General features: G+C 38.5%; 1 protein-coding gene across 1 annotated transcript in view; it reads right to left on the reverse strand.

The window, feature by feature from the left end:
* CERS6 (ceramide synthase 6) overlaps nucleotides 1–17,924 on the reverse strand; it is a 127,795-nt gene that overhangs the window by 6,515 nt on the left and 103,356 nt on the right. The window contains exons 7-9 of the mRNA XM_058191197.1: nucleotides 12,196–12,324; nucleotides 9,803–9,909; nucleotides 3,922–4,078 (exon numbers count right to left, since the gene is read on the reverse strand). Of these exons, the coding sequence (XP_058047180.1) occupies nucleotides 3,922–4,078; nucleotides 9,803–9,909; nucleotides 12,196–12,324 (393 nt within the window). The remainder of the gene's footprint in view (nucleotides 1–3,921; nucleotides 4,079–9,802; nucleotides 9,910–12,195; nucleotides 12,325–17,924) is intronic.

Raw genomic sequence — 17,924 nt, forward strand, 5'->3', positions numbered from 1 at the left:
CCTTGCTAAAATTTTTGAAGCCACCCCTGGTGAGGACCAGGTTCTGGGCTTTGCACTAGAAAGGACACTTCGCTGAGAAGAGCTCAATCCTTTCCCCTTTTCCTGCTACTTTACCTTCTGCATCTGATCAGTTCAGGCTTTTCCCTCTCCCAGCCCATCTTATATCTGGTACTAGAGTTAGGCTGGGAGGAAAAAGAGCACTTCATAGAGTTCAAGGAGAAGTTAGACAGCAGACTGATCCATTTGTTAGACTTGAGACTTAGATTAGACTCAAGCTCTATTGCATATACGCCCAGTGGGACAGACAAAAACAAACAAACAAGCAAAAGTGGCTGGATCCCTTTGGTTTCATCCTTTCTCCCATTTGTGCTGCCTCCTGACCTCACCTTTTTAACTTCTGTATTGTGGTCCTCCCTCTCTTACACAACATCTCCCAGAATCTCTTCAGGATAGATTTGTCTCAACTTCTGTTGCGTCTAAAGCAAGCTTTAGCATTACTTTATTCCTGATATCAATCTGAATGTCCCTTGTCAATAAAGCTAATGTAGCCTGACACTAGCTTTGAGGAAGAAATGGCAGATCGTCAGTAAATCTGATCCATGGATCTACAGCTTAAGCTTTCAATTTTTCTTCTTCTCCATATAAACAAAGAGAGGAACAGCAATGGCATATTATCACTTCTTGTGAAACTACACGAGTATACAGTATTGAAAGCTTATATCAGATATTCGTCTTGCAGTTGTTATTGCTTATGCCACTAGATTTGCCAAAATATCCGTAAGAGATTCCAGCTGACAATTTTGATTACGTGTTCTTTGTCTAGAGTTCCCATAGGTAAATACTTTTTTTTTTTTTTTTTTGACAAACCAAGCATTTAATTGGTAATATCTCTAGTAAAGGTATCAACAGAAAAAGAACAGTTTGGATGTTGAAGAAATGTTGTCCTCAATAAACAAAAAACAACATAGGAAGCTTCTGCGAACGTTACCAGTCATGGCTTCAACAGGAATTTGGGATTACAGAAAGCACGCAATCGTGCTTTTGACTGATCAGAAGAGAGATGAGAACTGGAAGCCATGTCGGCAGTGACAGTCAAGATAAGCAGGAGAGGCTGTGTGCCAAGAAGCAGCAGCAACGAAAGTATTGCAGTTGGGGAGGGCATGAACGACTAACAAGCCATTGATGTAAGATGGGCAATTTGTAATCCAATCACCATATGTGGCTCCCAAGTTCTTCTTTTTAGGGTAGTTCTCAGAGCTACCTCTAATCTTGAATGGTGCACTCTCCCCAGATTAGCAATTGCCTGCCATATTGAGGTAGGAAATATGAAGACCGCACTTTAAGAGCTTATACAATCTTAACATAGTTAGTCAGAGAAAATACATTGTAGAAAAAAAAGGGAGAAATCCTGTAAAATTCCAGCCCCATCTGTATTCTTAATACCGTTCTGTTTACTCTGACTCTCCGCTCTCCCCCCAGCCCCACTACTGAAAGGCTCCCTACTCCTGCATCAATGAGCGCTCAATATACTATGAAGTAATGTGCTATATAATAAAATCCCTGATCGTGAATTGCATTTGGCATAACAGCAGGCAGTAAATTTTGAGCAGAAGGGGAAAAAACAAACAAACCTGATAAACAGAAAAAGGAGCCTCAGAAAAAGGCCAAGCAATATCAAAAGTGACAAAGGGATGGAGGGTTGAGTGAACCTGCAAGGGTGTGAATTTGATGCATGTAATGAATTTTAGCACTGCATAAGAAAGGAACTCTAGCATCTAAAGCCTCTGAAGTCTTGCTGGATGTGCATAGGACACCTATTATTTCATGGCCAAATAGCAGATTGCATATTGAATTCAAATGTAGGATGTAAGCCATTGATAAAAGCAGAAATAAAATTCCGTGCTGGTTACTGTTCTTATGACCAAAGGAAATAAATAGCCCTATCTAGTAACGTTCCATAAATTTTTCACATAGGCTTGTGGACCATTGCAAATACTTTTAATTGTCCCTCTTAATGGCAAAATAGAAATGATAAGCTCAGCTGGGGGCAACTCCAGAAAAAAAAAAATCCTCTTTTTTTCATATTTAAATGTTTCCATCCTGAAAAGATCTGCAGAACAGGAGGTCAAAAGAAGAAAAATCAAATAGCTTTATATATTTTCTGTCTAGGAATATGCTAAATAATAGCAATAGCAATTAGACTTATATACTGCTTCATGGTGCTTTTACAGCCCCCTCTAAGCGGTTTACAGAGTCAGCCTATTGCCCCCAACAATCTGGGTCCTCATTTTACCCACCTTGGAAAGATGGAAGGCTGAGTCAACCTTGAGCCTGATGAGATTCAATCTGCCAAACTGCTGGCAGTTGGTGATCAGCAGAAGTAGCCTGCAGTATTGCACTCTAACCACTGCGCCACTGTGGCTCATGGAGCTAATGGTTAGCTCTAGTATGATGTCAGGCTCAGTCAACAAGCCAGTTGGTCAATTCATGTGGCATCCAATGGATCAACACTCAATTGATTTGAAAAAAAAAAAAAGCAGACCCTGCCTTTTTGTGGGAAAATACTAAGGAAGAAAGCAAAAACAAATTGCTGGCTCCAGAGCTGTAAAGAGCATGCAATTTTTAGCAAAGTGAATATTCAGCTGAACAATTAAAAGGACGCAGAAAAGAAAGGAGAGAAGCGGCAAGCCCACAGAAAGAGATACCGTACTGTGTTCTTCCTACCAGAGAAACTTACATGCAAAGGATTCCACTTCCCAGCCTTCAGAGGCAGCAGAAAGGAAATGATTAAGAAGGTTTAGAAAGAAGTCACATGCAGTTTTCCCATGAAGCAAGAGGCTGCCTAGCGGAATATCAGTTAAATACCTTCCAGTATGCGGCTCAGTCTGGAAGACACAGAAACCGCACAGAACTCCAGCTATCAGTCTAAAGGTGAGATGTCTGGGTAGATTTGTGGTTTCACATTCTGCAACTGCTCAGGGCTGTTTTGCATGCTGCCTTTTTAATGTTATTTATTTATTTATTTTTATGTATTATATTTTCCACACATATTTTTTTAAAAAAGAAAAATACAATGCATGAAAATCAATGCATATTTGTAACTGCACAAGTGCTTTCAGAAAGAATTGAAAATATACCCCCTGACAAGTGTACATACGCACAGGTAGAGAGATTATTCTGGTCTTAAGAAACAGAAAATGGCTCTGGTGATGAACTAAGCACAAAACTACAACAACAATCACTTGAACCAGAATAATATATTCAATCTAATATTCAAATAATAAATACATAGTCAGATCGTCAAAAATAGATATTTCAGACTCACAGTGGCTAAACCACATGCAAATGTTTGCTTAGCCAGGGTTCATTGAATAAACTACAGTTAACTGAGTGAACGCAATAGCCTAAACTATTTCCAGAAAATCAGGCTGAAGAGAAGTGCAATAGGCTGTTTCACCTTGCTGTTTCACTGCAATTAGGCAGTTTAAAGGAGTGGTTCAAAACGATATTTCCACTGGAAACTAGAATACAGACAAGCTAAAATACAAGGCTCAATGAGTTTCCTTATGTATAGAGCTCAAAGCTCAGCCTTTGAACCATTCAGAGAGTGGGATACCCACCTACAGATTCTATTCTGAGGTAAAATAGTGCTGAGTGACTCTTTGGAGAACCACAATTTGCTAGCTGTGATAGTTGAATTCATATAATGTATTAAGATATAGATATAAAAGAACTGAGTTTATATTTATTGTGAGTCTCTTTAGCAGCATATTTAAAGTCAGAAATCCCAACAAAGCTACCCTAACAATCCTAACAGTCTTCCACTGCCAAAAAAGTCAATAAAGCATGCAAGAATATTCACTGGAAAAGTACATGATTAAAAGACATCAAGAAAAAAACAACCATCCCCATTGATCTTACCTTGCCTTTCAAAACAGCTTTATAGGCTGCCTTTATTATTAAATAGGACCAAAAGCAGTGGAGAATTTGAAGTATCAAAAGTAAAATGACAAAGATTGATAAACCAGGAAAACCACCAACAATTTCAGGCAGTTCGAAGAATACAGTGTTGAGTACCCTGAAAGAAATGGGGAGGAAGGAGATGCACACTCATAAGAAATAGATCATTTACCAATCACTTTATCACAGAGATATTTAGCAGTCAAGCAGGTAGTAAGGGAGATTTCACACAGCTTCTATGAATATGGAGATGAAACCGTCAAAGTTTACTTTTCTATTCATGCAGAATTTACACATTTGATTCACAGAGGACTAGTGTACTCCTATTTGTTTAATCCCTACACCCCTTCGCCTCTTTTTTTTTTTTTAAAACGTTTCTTACATTTATATCCTGCTTTTGCTCCACTTATTTAGAGAACCCTCTATAGCAGTGATAGCTAACCTTTTCCGGACTGAGGGCCCAAAGCACGCACGCCCGACCCCCAAAATGCAATGCGCGTGCAGCTCCTGTGCATTCCCTCCACCCCCACCCCCATGTGTACACACACATGCCCCCTGCCCCCCTTGCATGCATGGCAGAGACCCAATGACCAGCTGGCCAACGGGAGGGAGGCACGCGTGCATGCGTGGCAGAGCTGAACTGGGGTGACAGCTTGTGTGCCCACAGAGAGGGCGCTGCGGGCCACCTGAGGCACGCATGCCATAGGTTTGCCATCACAGCTCTATAGAATCATACCCATTTCTGTTGAGCTTGCTAGCCTGCGACTACTTCCATGTGAGCTGCTTGATTGAGTTCTATTAAAACGCTGGTTGACAATCTATATTTATACCACATCTATTTCACAACAATATCTTTAAGCAAGAAACAGAAGATTAAAAAGAAAAACATAATGTGTAACGATAACATAATTTGTTAAAATAAACTACAGATAATGCCTGAAATGTAAAACCATGCCACATTCACAATCAATTATTATTATTATTTTTAAAAAAGAAACAATACAGGCTGTAGCATGAATCCAAAAGCTCAGACGAGTAAACTTCTGGTCCCAATAATCGACCCAGATTAGATTTTGCAACATTATCCAGGGACATGTATATTTGCCTGCATTTGTGAGAAAAAACAACTACCAACCAAATCAAAAGTATGGCTCATTTAGCACTCTAGCCTAAGTGCCAGAGGGAACAATGAGGTCTCTAATGTCTTCTATGACTCAAAATTATCGTCCTGGGAGGATGGTGTTCCACAGGATAGGTGTTACGACAGAGAGATCATGACATTTAATAGAAGGGACAGAGAGCATGCCCACTCTGTTGGTTCTAATGGGGGCAAGTACAAACAACTGCATACAAGTTATCCAAGTAATTTCCTGCCGAATTTCCTGTCTTATTTTGCTTTAGAGACTTGTTTTATTTTGCAACAATTCTTCAGTTAGGCTGCTCTTTTAATCTTTCCTTCTCCGGGATTTTGTTTGCATGTAGAAGGGCATGTGTTATCTTGAGGGTGGGTATTTTTAAAGGTATGGTTGAGTTTTAGATTTCTTTTTAAGAAATACTTCACACAAAAAATAAATGTGGCATGAAATGCTAAGTCATATTTATTTCATTGGACTTGCGTGATTATTGATTGTGTATTAGCTTTCCCCCCCACCCCAAGGAAATGTGGTAATGGACCAAATATAACCACTAGATGGCATCTTCAGCAAGTTAGCTTCAGTAGTCCATATTATGATTTTTTATTTTAGGGGAAAATTCTGCAACACCAAGAAATCTGAAGCGTTAATTTGCTTATATTTGTAATTCAATGTTTGCTAAGAAACAAAATCTGAGGTTGCGTGGAAAAGTGGAGATTAAACTTTATACAGGATGTGACTGAAGATTCTAAAGGTAGGAGATACAAATGGGAGACACATCAATAGAGTCCAGAGACAAGGAGGATGAATTGGAATGAAACTTGAAGCAAGGAGAGATAACCTTACAGAATGATCTTGAATGTTCTGGACTTAAACCGAGGAACTGCTATTCTCCGAGAAAGAGAAAGGAATGTTTTCAAAAGGATGGTTAAATGAAGCCTGATAAAATGAGTCAGATTTTTCCCATTGTGGTATCTTCTCCATGATTCTTGATTCCAACGTCTTTCATTGTAGTTAACATGGCTGGAAATGGGAGACTCCGAAGTTCAAAGAGGAATAGTTGAATTAGGCAGTGGCCTAAAGTATATCATAATGAGAAAAGGTGATGCAGACAGAAGTTGAAAGGTAGCAAGAGGAATTGCTAGGTTCCACAATTGCTAATTGTTATGAATTAGAGATCATAGTTTTTCCTCAATGCACTAATTTCCATCAATTTAATTAAAAGCAAAATGTATCATCCACAGTCTTAAAAGACTTATGTTTTCAATGGTCTATGCAAACCTTTCAAATCTCTCAATAAGTGCCCATAAATATAATAGGCACAATGGCATAACTGGTACTGTATGTGAGAATGGGGACAATATGACTCAGATAGATGTTCCACTGGGTGAAATTGTGAATGGTGGAAAGTATATGATGGGAAAAAAAATCAAACATATTGACCTGGCTCACAAGTGGTACTCTGTCATGGTTTGCTTAACTACTGTTCATTGAACAGATCACAATTAGCAGTTCATACAATATGCTAAGCCCAAATCAAGGAATCCACCTTCTGGCTTGCTATGATACATAATTGCAGTCACTGTGATAGAAGAAATTTCTAGGTTCACGTGACTAATATTTCTAAGAGAAATTGAGAACACTTTCATTCATATGAAAAAAAAATCTGACTTTCTTATAGCTACAGAATAACACAGATTCACTGTTAAAAATTGTTTCAATTCTTAGTTCTCAGCAGAAATGTCAGAGAAAATGCAATTATATGAGTTTGAACCATATACTGTATGTAATTTCTTTAATTTAATGTTCTATTTTAGCAACAAGTATTAAAATCTTTGACACAACCTTAACATTCTACTGGAAAAGACTTCCTTTCAAATGCATTTTTTTTGCAATTCTCCATTGCTTTCAATTTTAAAAATGTAATGACTAAACACTTTTAATTACCCTTCATTTTATATGAAACACAGAGCAGTATGTAACTATAAAAATACAATATAATAAATAATATAAATGCTAATGCTAAAAAACAGGTGAAACAATAAGATAGAAAATATCTAGCTGCACTCTCTACATGGAAGGTTGTTTTACTTCACAGTTACAATAAGTTGGTTTTTATCATAATTTTGTCCCATAGGATAGTTAATTAAAAAATGCCTGAAAACATGTCCAATTACTTTATGATACTTAATTAAATGCAATCCATAGAAGAATTAACAGCATCTACTCTTTTTCTGTCGATATATATCAGACAAGAATGGGTTATATATTTATATTACAAAAGTAAATTTTGTCTTTCCCAATTTAAGTTGCTGCTTGTTTAAGATAACATTTCTGTGATGAAATGTATAGGAATCACCAAAACTTAATTTGTCAATTGCCCAATTAATTAAAATGGTTTTTGAACAACATTCTTAATAAAACTTTACCACTAGTTGGGATTTATATGAATTGTAATTGAAAATCTAGAGATCATTTACTAGATTTAAGGAAACATTGTTCTGAGTATAGCTAATTGCAAAATGTTAACTTCCCAGAGGAAAAAGGTGAGATTAAAAACAAACATAACAGAACAGAAAATTAGCAGTCTGAATGCTGTTTTTCTGTTTGTACACATACTGTATACAGTTTTTTTTTAAGAGAGCTGCTGAATATAAAAGACCTTATTCCAAATCTCAAATACTTTATAGAAAGGAGATTCTACCCCCAAAATACACACCACGACCTCCAAAAACCAAGCAAACTGCAAAAGAAGTGCAAGGTTTGATAAAAATTGTAATCCAATCTATAGCAGGGTGTCGGGTTGAAGGAGACGATACACTTTGAATATTATTCAAGAGCATGTCTAAGGTCAATTCTGCCGCAAACTTTTGAATGAAGCTGAAGACCCATCCTCTACAGCAATTTTTTTTTCCTGCTGAGTAATCCAATCCTGGTGACTTCTGCCATTTTCAAAATGTAATTACACTGAGAGGAAAGCAGCAAGGAAAAATAGAAATCTGCTACTGAGCTTCCACTGAATTTCAACAGATGGATTAGGGAAGATAATGAAAAATCCAGGCATCACCCAGTCAATCAAATTTTTATTACGGTCAAAAGCACCATAAGGAGGGTGGGTACAGTCAATTAGAAAGCATCTAAAATATTAATCATTATATAAAGCTAAAAGATATAAAATAAGCAGTGAATATCTAAAAGGAGGAGTAGGAGCATTAGATGGCTGCAGGGCAGCATAAACTTTAGGATGGGGCAGATAAATCTATCAAATTACAGAGCACTCGAGCATGATGAACTAGATGCTCATTTAGTCTAATTTCTGGCACAGGTGCATCATCTGACAGATTTTAAGCACCACTGCACAGAACCTGGCGACATTATATGTTGTAGCAGAGTTGGTATTTGAAAGCAGAAGGGAAGTGTAGAATTGCAACAATGGTGAGAAGAATGTCTCTGTAATATAGGCACTGGCGAAGCACATGCTCTGTTGTTTCTGTGTGTCCAGAGTCATGGGGCACTGTCTCTCTCTGAGTAGGGAGTCTTCCCGCATTGCCTTCAAGGACAGCTTGGGAAGTGGGGAGGGCATGCTATCGTGCCAGAGTACGGACGGAACACACAGAGTTTTTAACTTTTCTTAAAAAGAAATGAGAATTTATCAAGCCGCTGGAATTACTTTTAGATTTGACAAAACTGTAGGAAAGTTTAGAGCAGGGGTCTTCAGTCTTGGCAACTTTAAGACTTATGGACTTCAACTCCCAGAATTCCTCAGCCAGCGAACTGGCTGAGGAATTCTGGGAGTTGAAGTCCACAAGTCTTAAAGTTGCCAAGGTTGGAGACCCCTGGTTTGGAGGATCTTTTAAGGTTAGGCTTCAGGGGCATGCCTTTCTACAATTTCTGTTGTCACAGAATGCAAACCTCATCAAATTTCTGCAACCTGCCACCAAGAGAAGTGGACACAGCATTGAACTCCAGCAAGTTACACCTAAATGGTCACCTAGCTGAGAGCCACATATTTTCCATGCTATTGTTACCACAGTCACAACACTATAAAGCAATCTGGAACATCATTCCCCCAGAGATTAGAATGGCCCCCACTCTAATACTCTTCTGGAAGGCACTGAAGACCTGGTTCTGCCAGCGGGCCTGGGGAACACAGAGCAGGAGGGAGCCCATTAAATGGCTCATGTGATGGGTTGTCACCGGGGCAGAGAGTTATTTTATTATATTATTTTATTAATTTATTATATGATTCTCTCTTTTATTAGTTTTATTGTTTTTATATGAGGTTTTATATGAGGTTTTATATTCCTGTAAGCCACCTTGAGTCGCCATGTGTGAATAAGCAGCAATACAAATTTCCAAATCAATCAATCAATCAATCAATCAATCAATCAATCTATGTAATAAAAAAGTAGATGTTAATTTGAACCTAATATTTGGATGGTTGTAATTTTGGAAATGTTCTCTTCCTCCCCGGATTCACCGATTCTTCATTAGGGGAAAAATATCACACTATAAAAAAAAAACTACAGTCCTGAAAACATTGCGGGCAACAGACACCAACAGGTTCTTCACATATAGTCCTTGAACATCTGTGGTCATGCCTGGTAGAAACTTTGGAACCTGCAGCCCAACAAAACCACAGGTTTCCAGATTGAGGAAGGTTGTTTTAGCATATGCAATTCCATGGGGAAAAAAATACATTTACTTACCATAAAGGATATATTCCAAGCCTAGTAATAATGAAAATAATAGCAAACATAAGGAAGAGGAAATCGCAGAGTTTTTGAAACTTGCAGTAGTTTGCCATTTTGGCTGCCTGTAATAAGAAAAGGAAATAGGTCACTTTCTTTCTAAAGAAACTTCAGCAATTGTACCGTATAAAATATCCAAGTACGCACTGTCACTATTTCGATTTTTTACTGCCCTTACTACTTCTGTTTTGAAACTTGGTAGAGTATTGTGAGGGCAAAAGTTGTTGCTGACCATTAATACTTCTCATCTTATTTTTTAATGTCTCTACTGCTACATGCCATCTTTATTTCTTGATGATAATAAATTATAATATTTATAATATTATTATAAATATAAATTACATAATATTATATTATACTTTTTTTTGTTTTTTCAATACTCCAAACTTAAATAAGTTTATTCAACACATTCTGAGTTCAACAAGATTTAATCCCTAGAAACAATTACTAGAATTCTTTTTTTCACATTTCTGTTTGCTTGTTTTTTTATCATTTTTCTTTTATTCAAAAGAAGTTAACATATAAATTTCCCCAAAAGACAAAAAAATATAAAAAAACCCATTAATTCCCCCCCCTCAATCAAGACATTAAAAAAGTGCATTAAAAAGAAAAAAAAGCCAAGACATATACACACGTTATCCCCCCCAACTGAATACCGATTAATATATTACTACAATATTGGTTCCCACCTCTTGTGACACAGGCACCCCAAAAAATTTTTAGACTAGTAAATCAATTTGCAAATTACTGACCTGTTTTCTACATACTATATTAATGACAAAATAGTTAATTGGAAAAAGAATAATAAAAATGTCAAGGTTAAGTTTTCAAAAGTCTCTGTTAACAAACCGTTATTGTAATCCACTCAGAAAATTTTCCACGGCATCTTATCTATCCCAAATCATCCCAAAAGTTAAAAGTAATTCATCCTGAATCAAATATCCATGTTTGTTTCTTAATGCCATCTCTTCTCAATTGTTCTCTAATTAGATATAATAAATTCAGTCTCCACAGTGAATCCCAACAAAGTCCAAATAGAAGGGGTTTCCAGTTAGGTGTAAAAAAAATGCTACGAGTTCGTCCAAACCGGTATTTCTGATGATTAGCTGTGCTGTGTGATTTATATTTGCTAGAAAGCAGGAAATCCTGCATTTAGCGAATCTAAATCGCACGGCACAGCTGTTCCCCCCCTTCTTAAGCCTCCTTTTTCTGCGTGAAGCATGCGTTTGGTGCGCACTGCGCCTACCCGCACAACGAACCGGTGGCAAACCGTGGAAGATTTCAACACTGGTCCACAGCCATTCAAAAATCATCTGTTTGTTTTTCTTCTGTACTAATTCAATTACATCCTTGTTATTTGATCTCTCTATATTCAATTCCAATTGGATTATATTTCAGGTACAGTATACATGGGTTTACATAAAGTTTAGACAAAATCATTGTAGTAGATTTAGGGGACTGAAGGCAGATGATGACAAGTATTTTAGTACTCCATAAAACCCCTATGAGAGAAAACTGGGACTAGGAGGAGTTTGGGCTGAGAGAGGTAGCTAGAACTTCCTCCTAACCAGTAAAATGTTGGCTGCAGGTTCTCAGAATATCAAAGATTGCAGGAGCAAATCTTCTGAGCAGGTATAATAGTATGTGGGAATGACCTTGGGAGAACGGATAAAGAGATATTGCCTAGGAAACAGTCATACAAGTGACAGCATAATTTGCAAAAGGCTCAGGAGGGAGTCTCCCTGAGTTATTGGGCTGTATAGTTGACAGTAGGAGAACTGTAACTTCAGATTTGCAAGGTTCTGTAAATGTAGCTTTACAATAAAATAGAATTAGTTTATCTGGTAGTTTCCTGTCTGGTTTAGCTGCTAAGAATGACACTAGGCTTGGATTCATTCCTTTCCTAAATGCCTGGGAGAATAAGAACCAACAGGGTAAAATTAGTCAGAAACATGACAGTAAAAACATAAGGAATGTTTTATTTCTTTTCGGTGCTGCTATGCTTAGTTGTGTAGTTTTAAATTTGGTCACATTTTGCTTCTGTGGTTGCTTGCCCACATTAAAACTTGCTCATATAACTATCTAGCGGTGTGTTTTAAATGAATTTTGATAACAACAGAAAGTATTCAGGCTGATAACAAAAAAGGATTCTGAACAAGGTGTAGAAAGTCAATCTCACTGTGTTCATGAGTCTCACTTCCAAAGACAAATACAAAGGTATTTATGGTCTTACAGAAACAGTCCTTTAAAACAAATGTCAATGCATTATGAGCTATCACAGGGTACAGTATTTGTTCCAGGTAGAGACCATTTTGGACAGCAGAGAATTATTACAAATGACTCTCTCTTACCTCCAGCACGACATCAACCACATCATGAAGACACAAAGCCAGAGTTCCAACTCGTGTGAAGTTGACTACGTAAGAGATAATTAGTAATATGACTGCCACAATATGATGTGTAAACATGATGCTAAAATCCTGGAAGATGAAGAGAGAGAAAATAAAGTACCATTACATACACTCGTTTTAGTTTTGTGACTTTATTTTCTACCTCGATATTTTTGAAGAGTAAGGAAGTCTAATTTTTCTTTGTGTCAACCGATTCTCACAGTATAAGATAGTCTTCATTTAACAATCCTTGCGGTTACTTCCACTCCCTGGCACTCCACATTGCCTCCAGCTGATCTTTGTGGCTAATGCCAACTGATGAAACCACACTCAGCGGAGGCACCTGCTGTCCTTGATGAGAATTTGCGGAGGCTGCATGAGGGCCTCATGAAGGCCAGCAGCTATCTCAACTGGATGTACCTTATTAGCAGTGGAAGGAAAAGAAGTGCAAAGATCAGCTGGGGCTAGCAGGGTTAGACAGCAAGATGACCAAAAGGGCAGAGATGTAGGGGGAGATTGGTGGGTGGAGGGAAGACACAAATTGTGTGTATTTTATACAGGGGTGAAATCCAGCAGGTTCTGACAGGTTCTGGAGAACCGGTAGTGGAAATTTTGAATAGTTCGGAGAACCGATAAATACCACCTCTGGCTGGCCCCAGAATGGGGTGGGAATGGAGATTTTTCAGTATCCTTCCCCTGGAATGCAGTGGGAATGGAGATTTTTCAGTATCCTTCCCCTGGAATGCAGTGGGAATGGAGATTTTTCAGTATCCTTCCCCTGGAATGCAGTGGGAATGGAGATTTTGCAGTATCCTTCCCCTGCCACGCCCACCAAGACACACCACTTCCACCAAAACACGCCCACAGAACCGATAGTAAAAAAAAATGGATTTCACCACTGGTTTTTTATATATGTATATAGGAACTTGGCAGCAGAAGAAAGACTATCTCCTATCTGCCAGAGCCAAAATATCTACAGTATGCATGCTCATAAATGCTTTTCAGCTTCTTCAAGGATCATGGACTTCAGTGAGATGGGTGTCCACCCTAAGTATTTCCCTCTCTCCAAAAGCAAACTAAAAGGATCTGCTCTTTTCTCTCTTGACTCTTATCTTAGTGCAGTTTGAGCAATTCGCACAATCTCAAAGCCTGCAGCAGGATGTGTAGGCATGTTTTAAGGAGCTGTAAATGGTGAGATGAGTGGCTCAAGGATTAAAGCATTCATTTTGCCCTTTAAATTCCCCAAACTCTAAAACCTACAAGGTCCACATTTTTGGCTCCTTGCTCTGGGAGATGGCACAGATAGAATGGTGGAGGACCAGACAGCCCAGATTTTTTAAAAAAAATTAATACCTAGGAATATCAAAGTGATTTTAATGTTCTAAGAAAGACAGTGTGGGTTGGACAGGTATTGGAAAGACTCATGTTCAAGTACACCCTTAGCTCAATGGAGAAATCTGAATATAAATCTAACAAAATAAAATAAATAAGCACATGGGGACATTCCAAGACTGCCCCCTGGTGTGCTTAATATAAAAATACACGTTACCCTCTATCGGGTGCATGGGATAGTGGAAGAAAGAGTCACATATTCTTTTTATGGCATTATTGTTGCCATAATAGTTTAAGTTTCTACTATTCCACAGTAGCAGGATTAGCACTGCCAAAACTTTCTCTCTCTAAAGGTGACCGAGTTACTCTAATTATTGCTGGTTTTAATCAGGTCCCAAAAGACAGTCAGTTTTCTAGGATATTTTGAGATTTTTTTTTAGAAATCTGGAAAAGAAAATTATACACATGCATACCTCTATGGTACAAGGTAATTAGCAGCTACTGTAGTTTCAAAACTGACATTAGCTATTCCAATTCTTCATAAATACCTCTGCAAAGGAACAATTCTATCGTAGATTGCTCTTAGCTAGGTTATGATTGAAAGTAAATGTCAGTATTTCATCTGCTTTTGCAGGAAATAGTTGATTGCTGCATAGATGAAGCTAAATTCCACCACCCCCCCGGACTTAATATTTTAGTACACCAATAGTTTATTAAGGTAACCTTTTCCTAAAATCCTGTAAATAATGACTTTGAGTTAAGTCTCTAAAAATAATATCTGGCAAAACAGACCTGACCTAGTCATCCTACCGAAGTATAAAAGTTACACTGGTAAATTTGACTGATGTTCAGGTAAGATATTCTAGGACAACCATAAACATTCTCTTCCCTTAATTATTTTTGTACACCATAAATGTAGCACAGCGATACATAGGAAAACGCTAATTAAACTGCCCACACATGCCTCTTAAGCATACACAAGCTGCACATGATGATAGCCAATAAGGATAATTCATCCCTCATGGCTCATTATGAGCTATGAAAAAAAAACGGCATCTGTTCCCATCAGGTTATTTTTGCAGAATGCCGATCTGATCACATGCACCGGATTTGCAGACCCTGTTCATGAAACCTCAGCCAAGCAGAGCTAAACACATCAGTAACGAAAAGACGCTTTTGAGAATCAGGAATCAGTTCAATTGGAAGATACTTTTCTGTCAAGAGTTTGCTACTGGATAAACAGCAGGGTGAGCACATCTGTCTTTTCAATGCAATAGGTTGAAGCATTCATAACCTAGGATTATCCAGTTGTTTGATGTGGCTTGCTATGCCTCTCCTCCTCGGCTACTATACAAAGCTGCGATGCGAATGAAGCCACCAATATTAATTCCAAAAGACAGGTTTGGTTTTGTTTTTTAAAAGACACAGTTGCTATGAAGATTGTTCAGTCTATTTATCTGCTTGGCAGACTGCTATGGTTTTCTAACAGATGGAGGGGGGGAAAAAAACCTTCCATGTTCTTCCTTTGCGTTTTTCCCTTTATCTATTTTAGACCCTTTGCCCACATGACAATAAATTGACAGAAAAAAGATTCTCTCTCCCATCATGTTGGCAAAGCAGCCTACAAGAAACCTGGACCTCTTGTAAGTCAAAACCAAGGAGAGAGAATGGCTGACGCTTCAGACTTCTACAGTTTTGGTACGGAGGAACTGAACAGTTCTCCTCCCTCTCTTGCCACGAAACAGCCTTGAAGCTTTTTCTGGCATATGAAATTCACGGAAAAATCTTCGCAAAAGGTTGTACTCAAGCCACAAGGGCCAATTTATATTCTTTAAAGTTGAAGGCCATGCACCAGATAGTCGTCTGTTGTACAAAGTGAAGCCAGGGTGAAATAGCAAAAAGTCAGAAGTCAGGAAAACCATTTGTCAAACTGAAAATCAGGAGGCCCAAGTTAGGTGGAAGCAGTTTCGCTGCTAATCTAACCCAGAGAACTAAAGCAGAGTCAGACCTGCTTAATGCAGTAAGGTAGGTTCCCCTATTGCTTCTATTCTGATTCACTGTGGAACTGTGGTTTTCTGATTTTGTGTATGCGCTATCATGGTAAATAATGCATCTGGTTGATTCCTCTTCTGTATGACATATGCTGGCAGGAAAAAAAAAATTATCTGCCAATCATGCTGCAGTAGGAAGGATGCCAGTCTGTCTGCAGAACTCTGTTAATCGCCTTTAGGTCCTTTCCTGTTCCCCTCCACTTACTCACAACGCTTTCATAAACAAAGCTAAATACTCTAAAAAAAACCACAACAGATTGGAGTCATGAAAAACCCGAGTCATGAGCGTGATTTTTATTTAGGATTTATCTCCTCCTCTTTTGCTTTCTTTATATAGCCTTCCAGATTCCTCCAGGCTCTGTGTGGGACACTGGGATGGAACGGATCCTATCGTTTCAGAGTTATACTATTTCACCATTTCATTGTAACAACATTGCGGCTTTGACGTTCCACTCTTTCCCCTTCCCACTCACAGCGTTTCAAGCTTTGCACAAAATTGGGGACTGCAGAATTAATGCGAATTGTTGCAGTCATAGAACAAGCTGAGTAGTTGACACTACTGTGCAGTTTTGGCAATGCAACAGAATGATAGTAACAAAGGCTGATTAGGAACCTGAAGGAAGGGGATCTTCCTGAATCAGCCTGAATCGGCCAATACATACTGATCAGATCCTGTACCCTAATGGCCACCTTATTTTGCCTCTGACTTAAATAGGTGGTGAAACATGATTGGTTTTATACTCCTTCCAGATACTGCTGGATACTATTGGCTTATGGGCTAGGGGAGAAAGATAGATGTAAGTCTATTTTCAATCTGTCTCCCCATGGGTTAAAGACAAGGGTGAACAACTATGACCCTTTTACAACCTGTGGATTTCAACTCCCAGAATTCCTGAGAGAGCATATATTAGTCAATTCAGAATTCTGGGAGTTGAAGTCCACTGGTCATAAAGGGACCACAGTTGCCCACCCCTGGGCTAAAGTAACCAACAACCAAAGGATGAAGTGGGGGAAAATTGTCATGGCATGTTTCTTCATAGTTGTCTGTAGGGAAGATTTGTAATATCTTATCCTCTGCTTTTGAGTATAAGGAGAAAAGCAGGAGGTTCTGGGTCCCCATAAAAATCTCACTGACCATGGAGTCACCTTCGTTACCTATTCAGGGTTTAAGGCTCATGGTAATCAAGATGATGAGAATGTAATTAGCCAGTCAGAATAAGCGGCTCTCCTTGAAGTTCCATTGACTGAGGCTTCTTGAAGTATCATGGCACTAAAGTGCACCAGCCCCCTCAACTAAAATACAACCTTTCCATTTCACCACGTTTTCTTCTCCCTGGCACCTTCACGGAATAAATTTAGGAAGTGGCCAGATATAGGTCTATTAGATTTGAACTGCAAAGTCACCTGGAGTAAAGTGACACCTAAACTGAAATAAACAAACAAACAAACAAATAAATGCTGGCAATTACAGGTATGTATTTAGTACAGGTATGAATCTGGAATTTTTAAACACACACACACACACAACCAAAAACATAGTGCCAATCAGTTCTAATGTGTGTCTAATCTTCCCTTGGGGGAAAAGCCAGGTTTTAAAGCCTTATAGAAGGCTAAAAGGCTGGTGGCCTGCCAAAAGTCAGGTGTTCCATAGAACAGGGGCTGCCATGGAAAACAGTCACTCGGTTGAGTTGGGCGGCTATAGAAATGGAATGAATAAAGAAATAAATAAATAAAAGGCACTCTTCCTAGCTCCCATCAGATGATAATATTTAGGGGAAGGGAACCAGAGCGTGCCCACCCTATCTGACCTGGTAGGATAGGTAGATGTCCCCAGGGACATCTGGCCCTGGCCCTGTGTGTCATACAGAGCTTTAAAGGATGATGACCAGCAGCTTGTACTGGACCCAAAGCATGTCCATTATAGTGCAATTTCTTACTATTTCAAAATCATACATTATTCCATGAAATAATTAGAAAAATCTGTAGTCCTCCCAAAAGGCTGTGACCAGCCAGAGAAGGCTTTGCAGCAACATCAGGCTCTGCGGCGTATCTTTCCTTTCCAGTGCTATTCTCAGGAACCACTGTGAGCCCTGAAGCAGGCAATTCTAGGCAGCTGAATACCCATTTTTATTCCCACTGGGATTATTTTAAATTCTGCTTCCAAGATCAGACATGCTGGGACATGTGTAAGATTTTTTCCCCCTCTAGAAACAGTTCGGCTTTCTGATAAAAAAACAACAGTAATAACAAAAACATTACTAGGCCACCAATTATACAAGGATGTTTTTTTGTGTCATGGAAATGAAA

The sequence above is a fragment of the Ahaetulla prasina genome, chromosome 1, assembly GCF_028640845.1.
Source record: "Ahaetulla prasina isolate Xishuangbanna chromosome 1, ASM2864084v1, whole genome shotgun sequence".
In the NCBI taxonomy this organism is placed as follows: domain Eukaryota; kingdom Metazoa; phylum Chordata; class Lepidosauria; order Squamata; family Colubridae; genus Ahaetulla; species Ahaetulla prasina.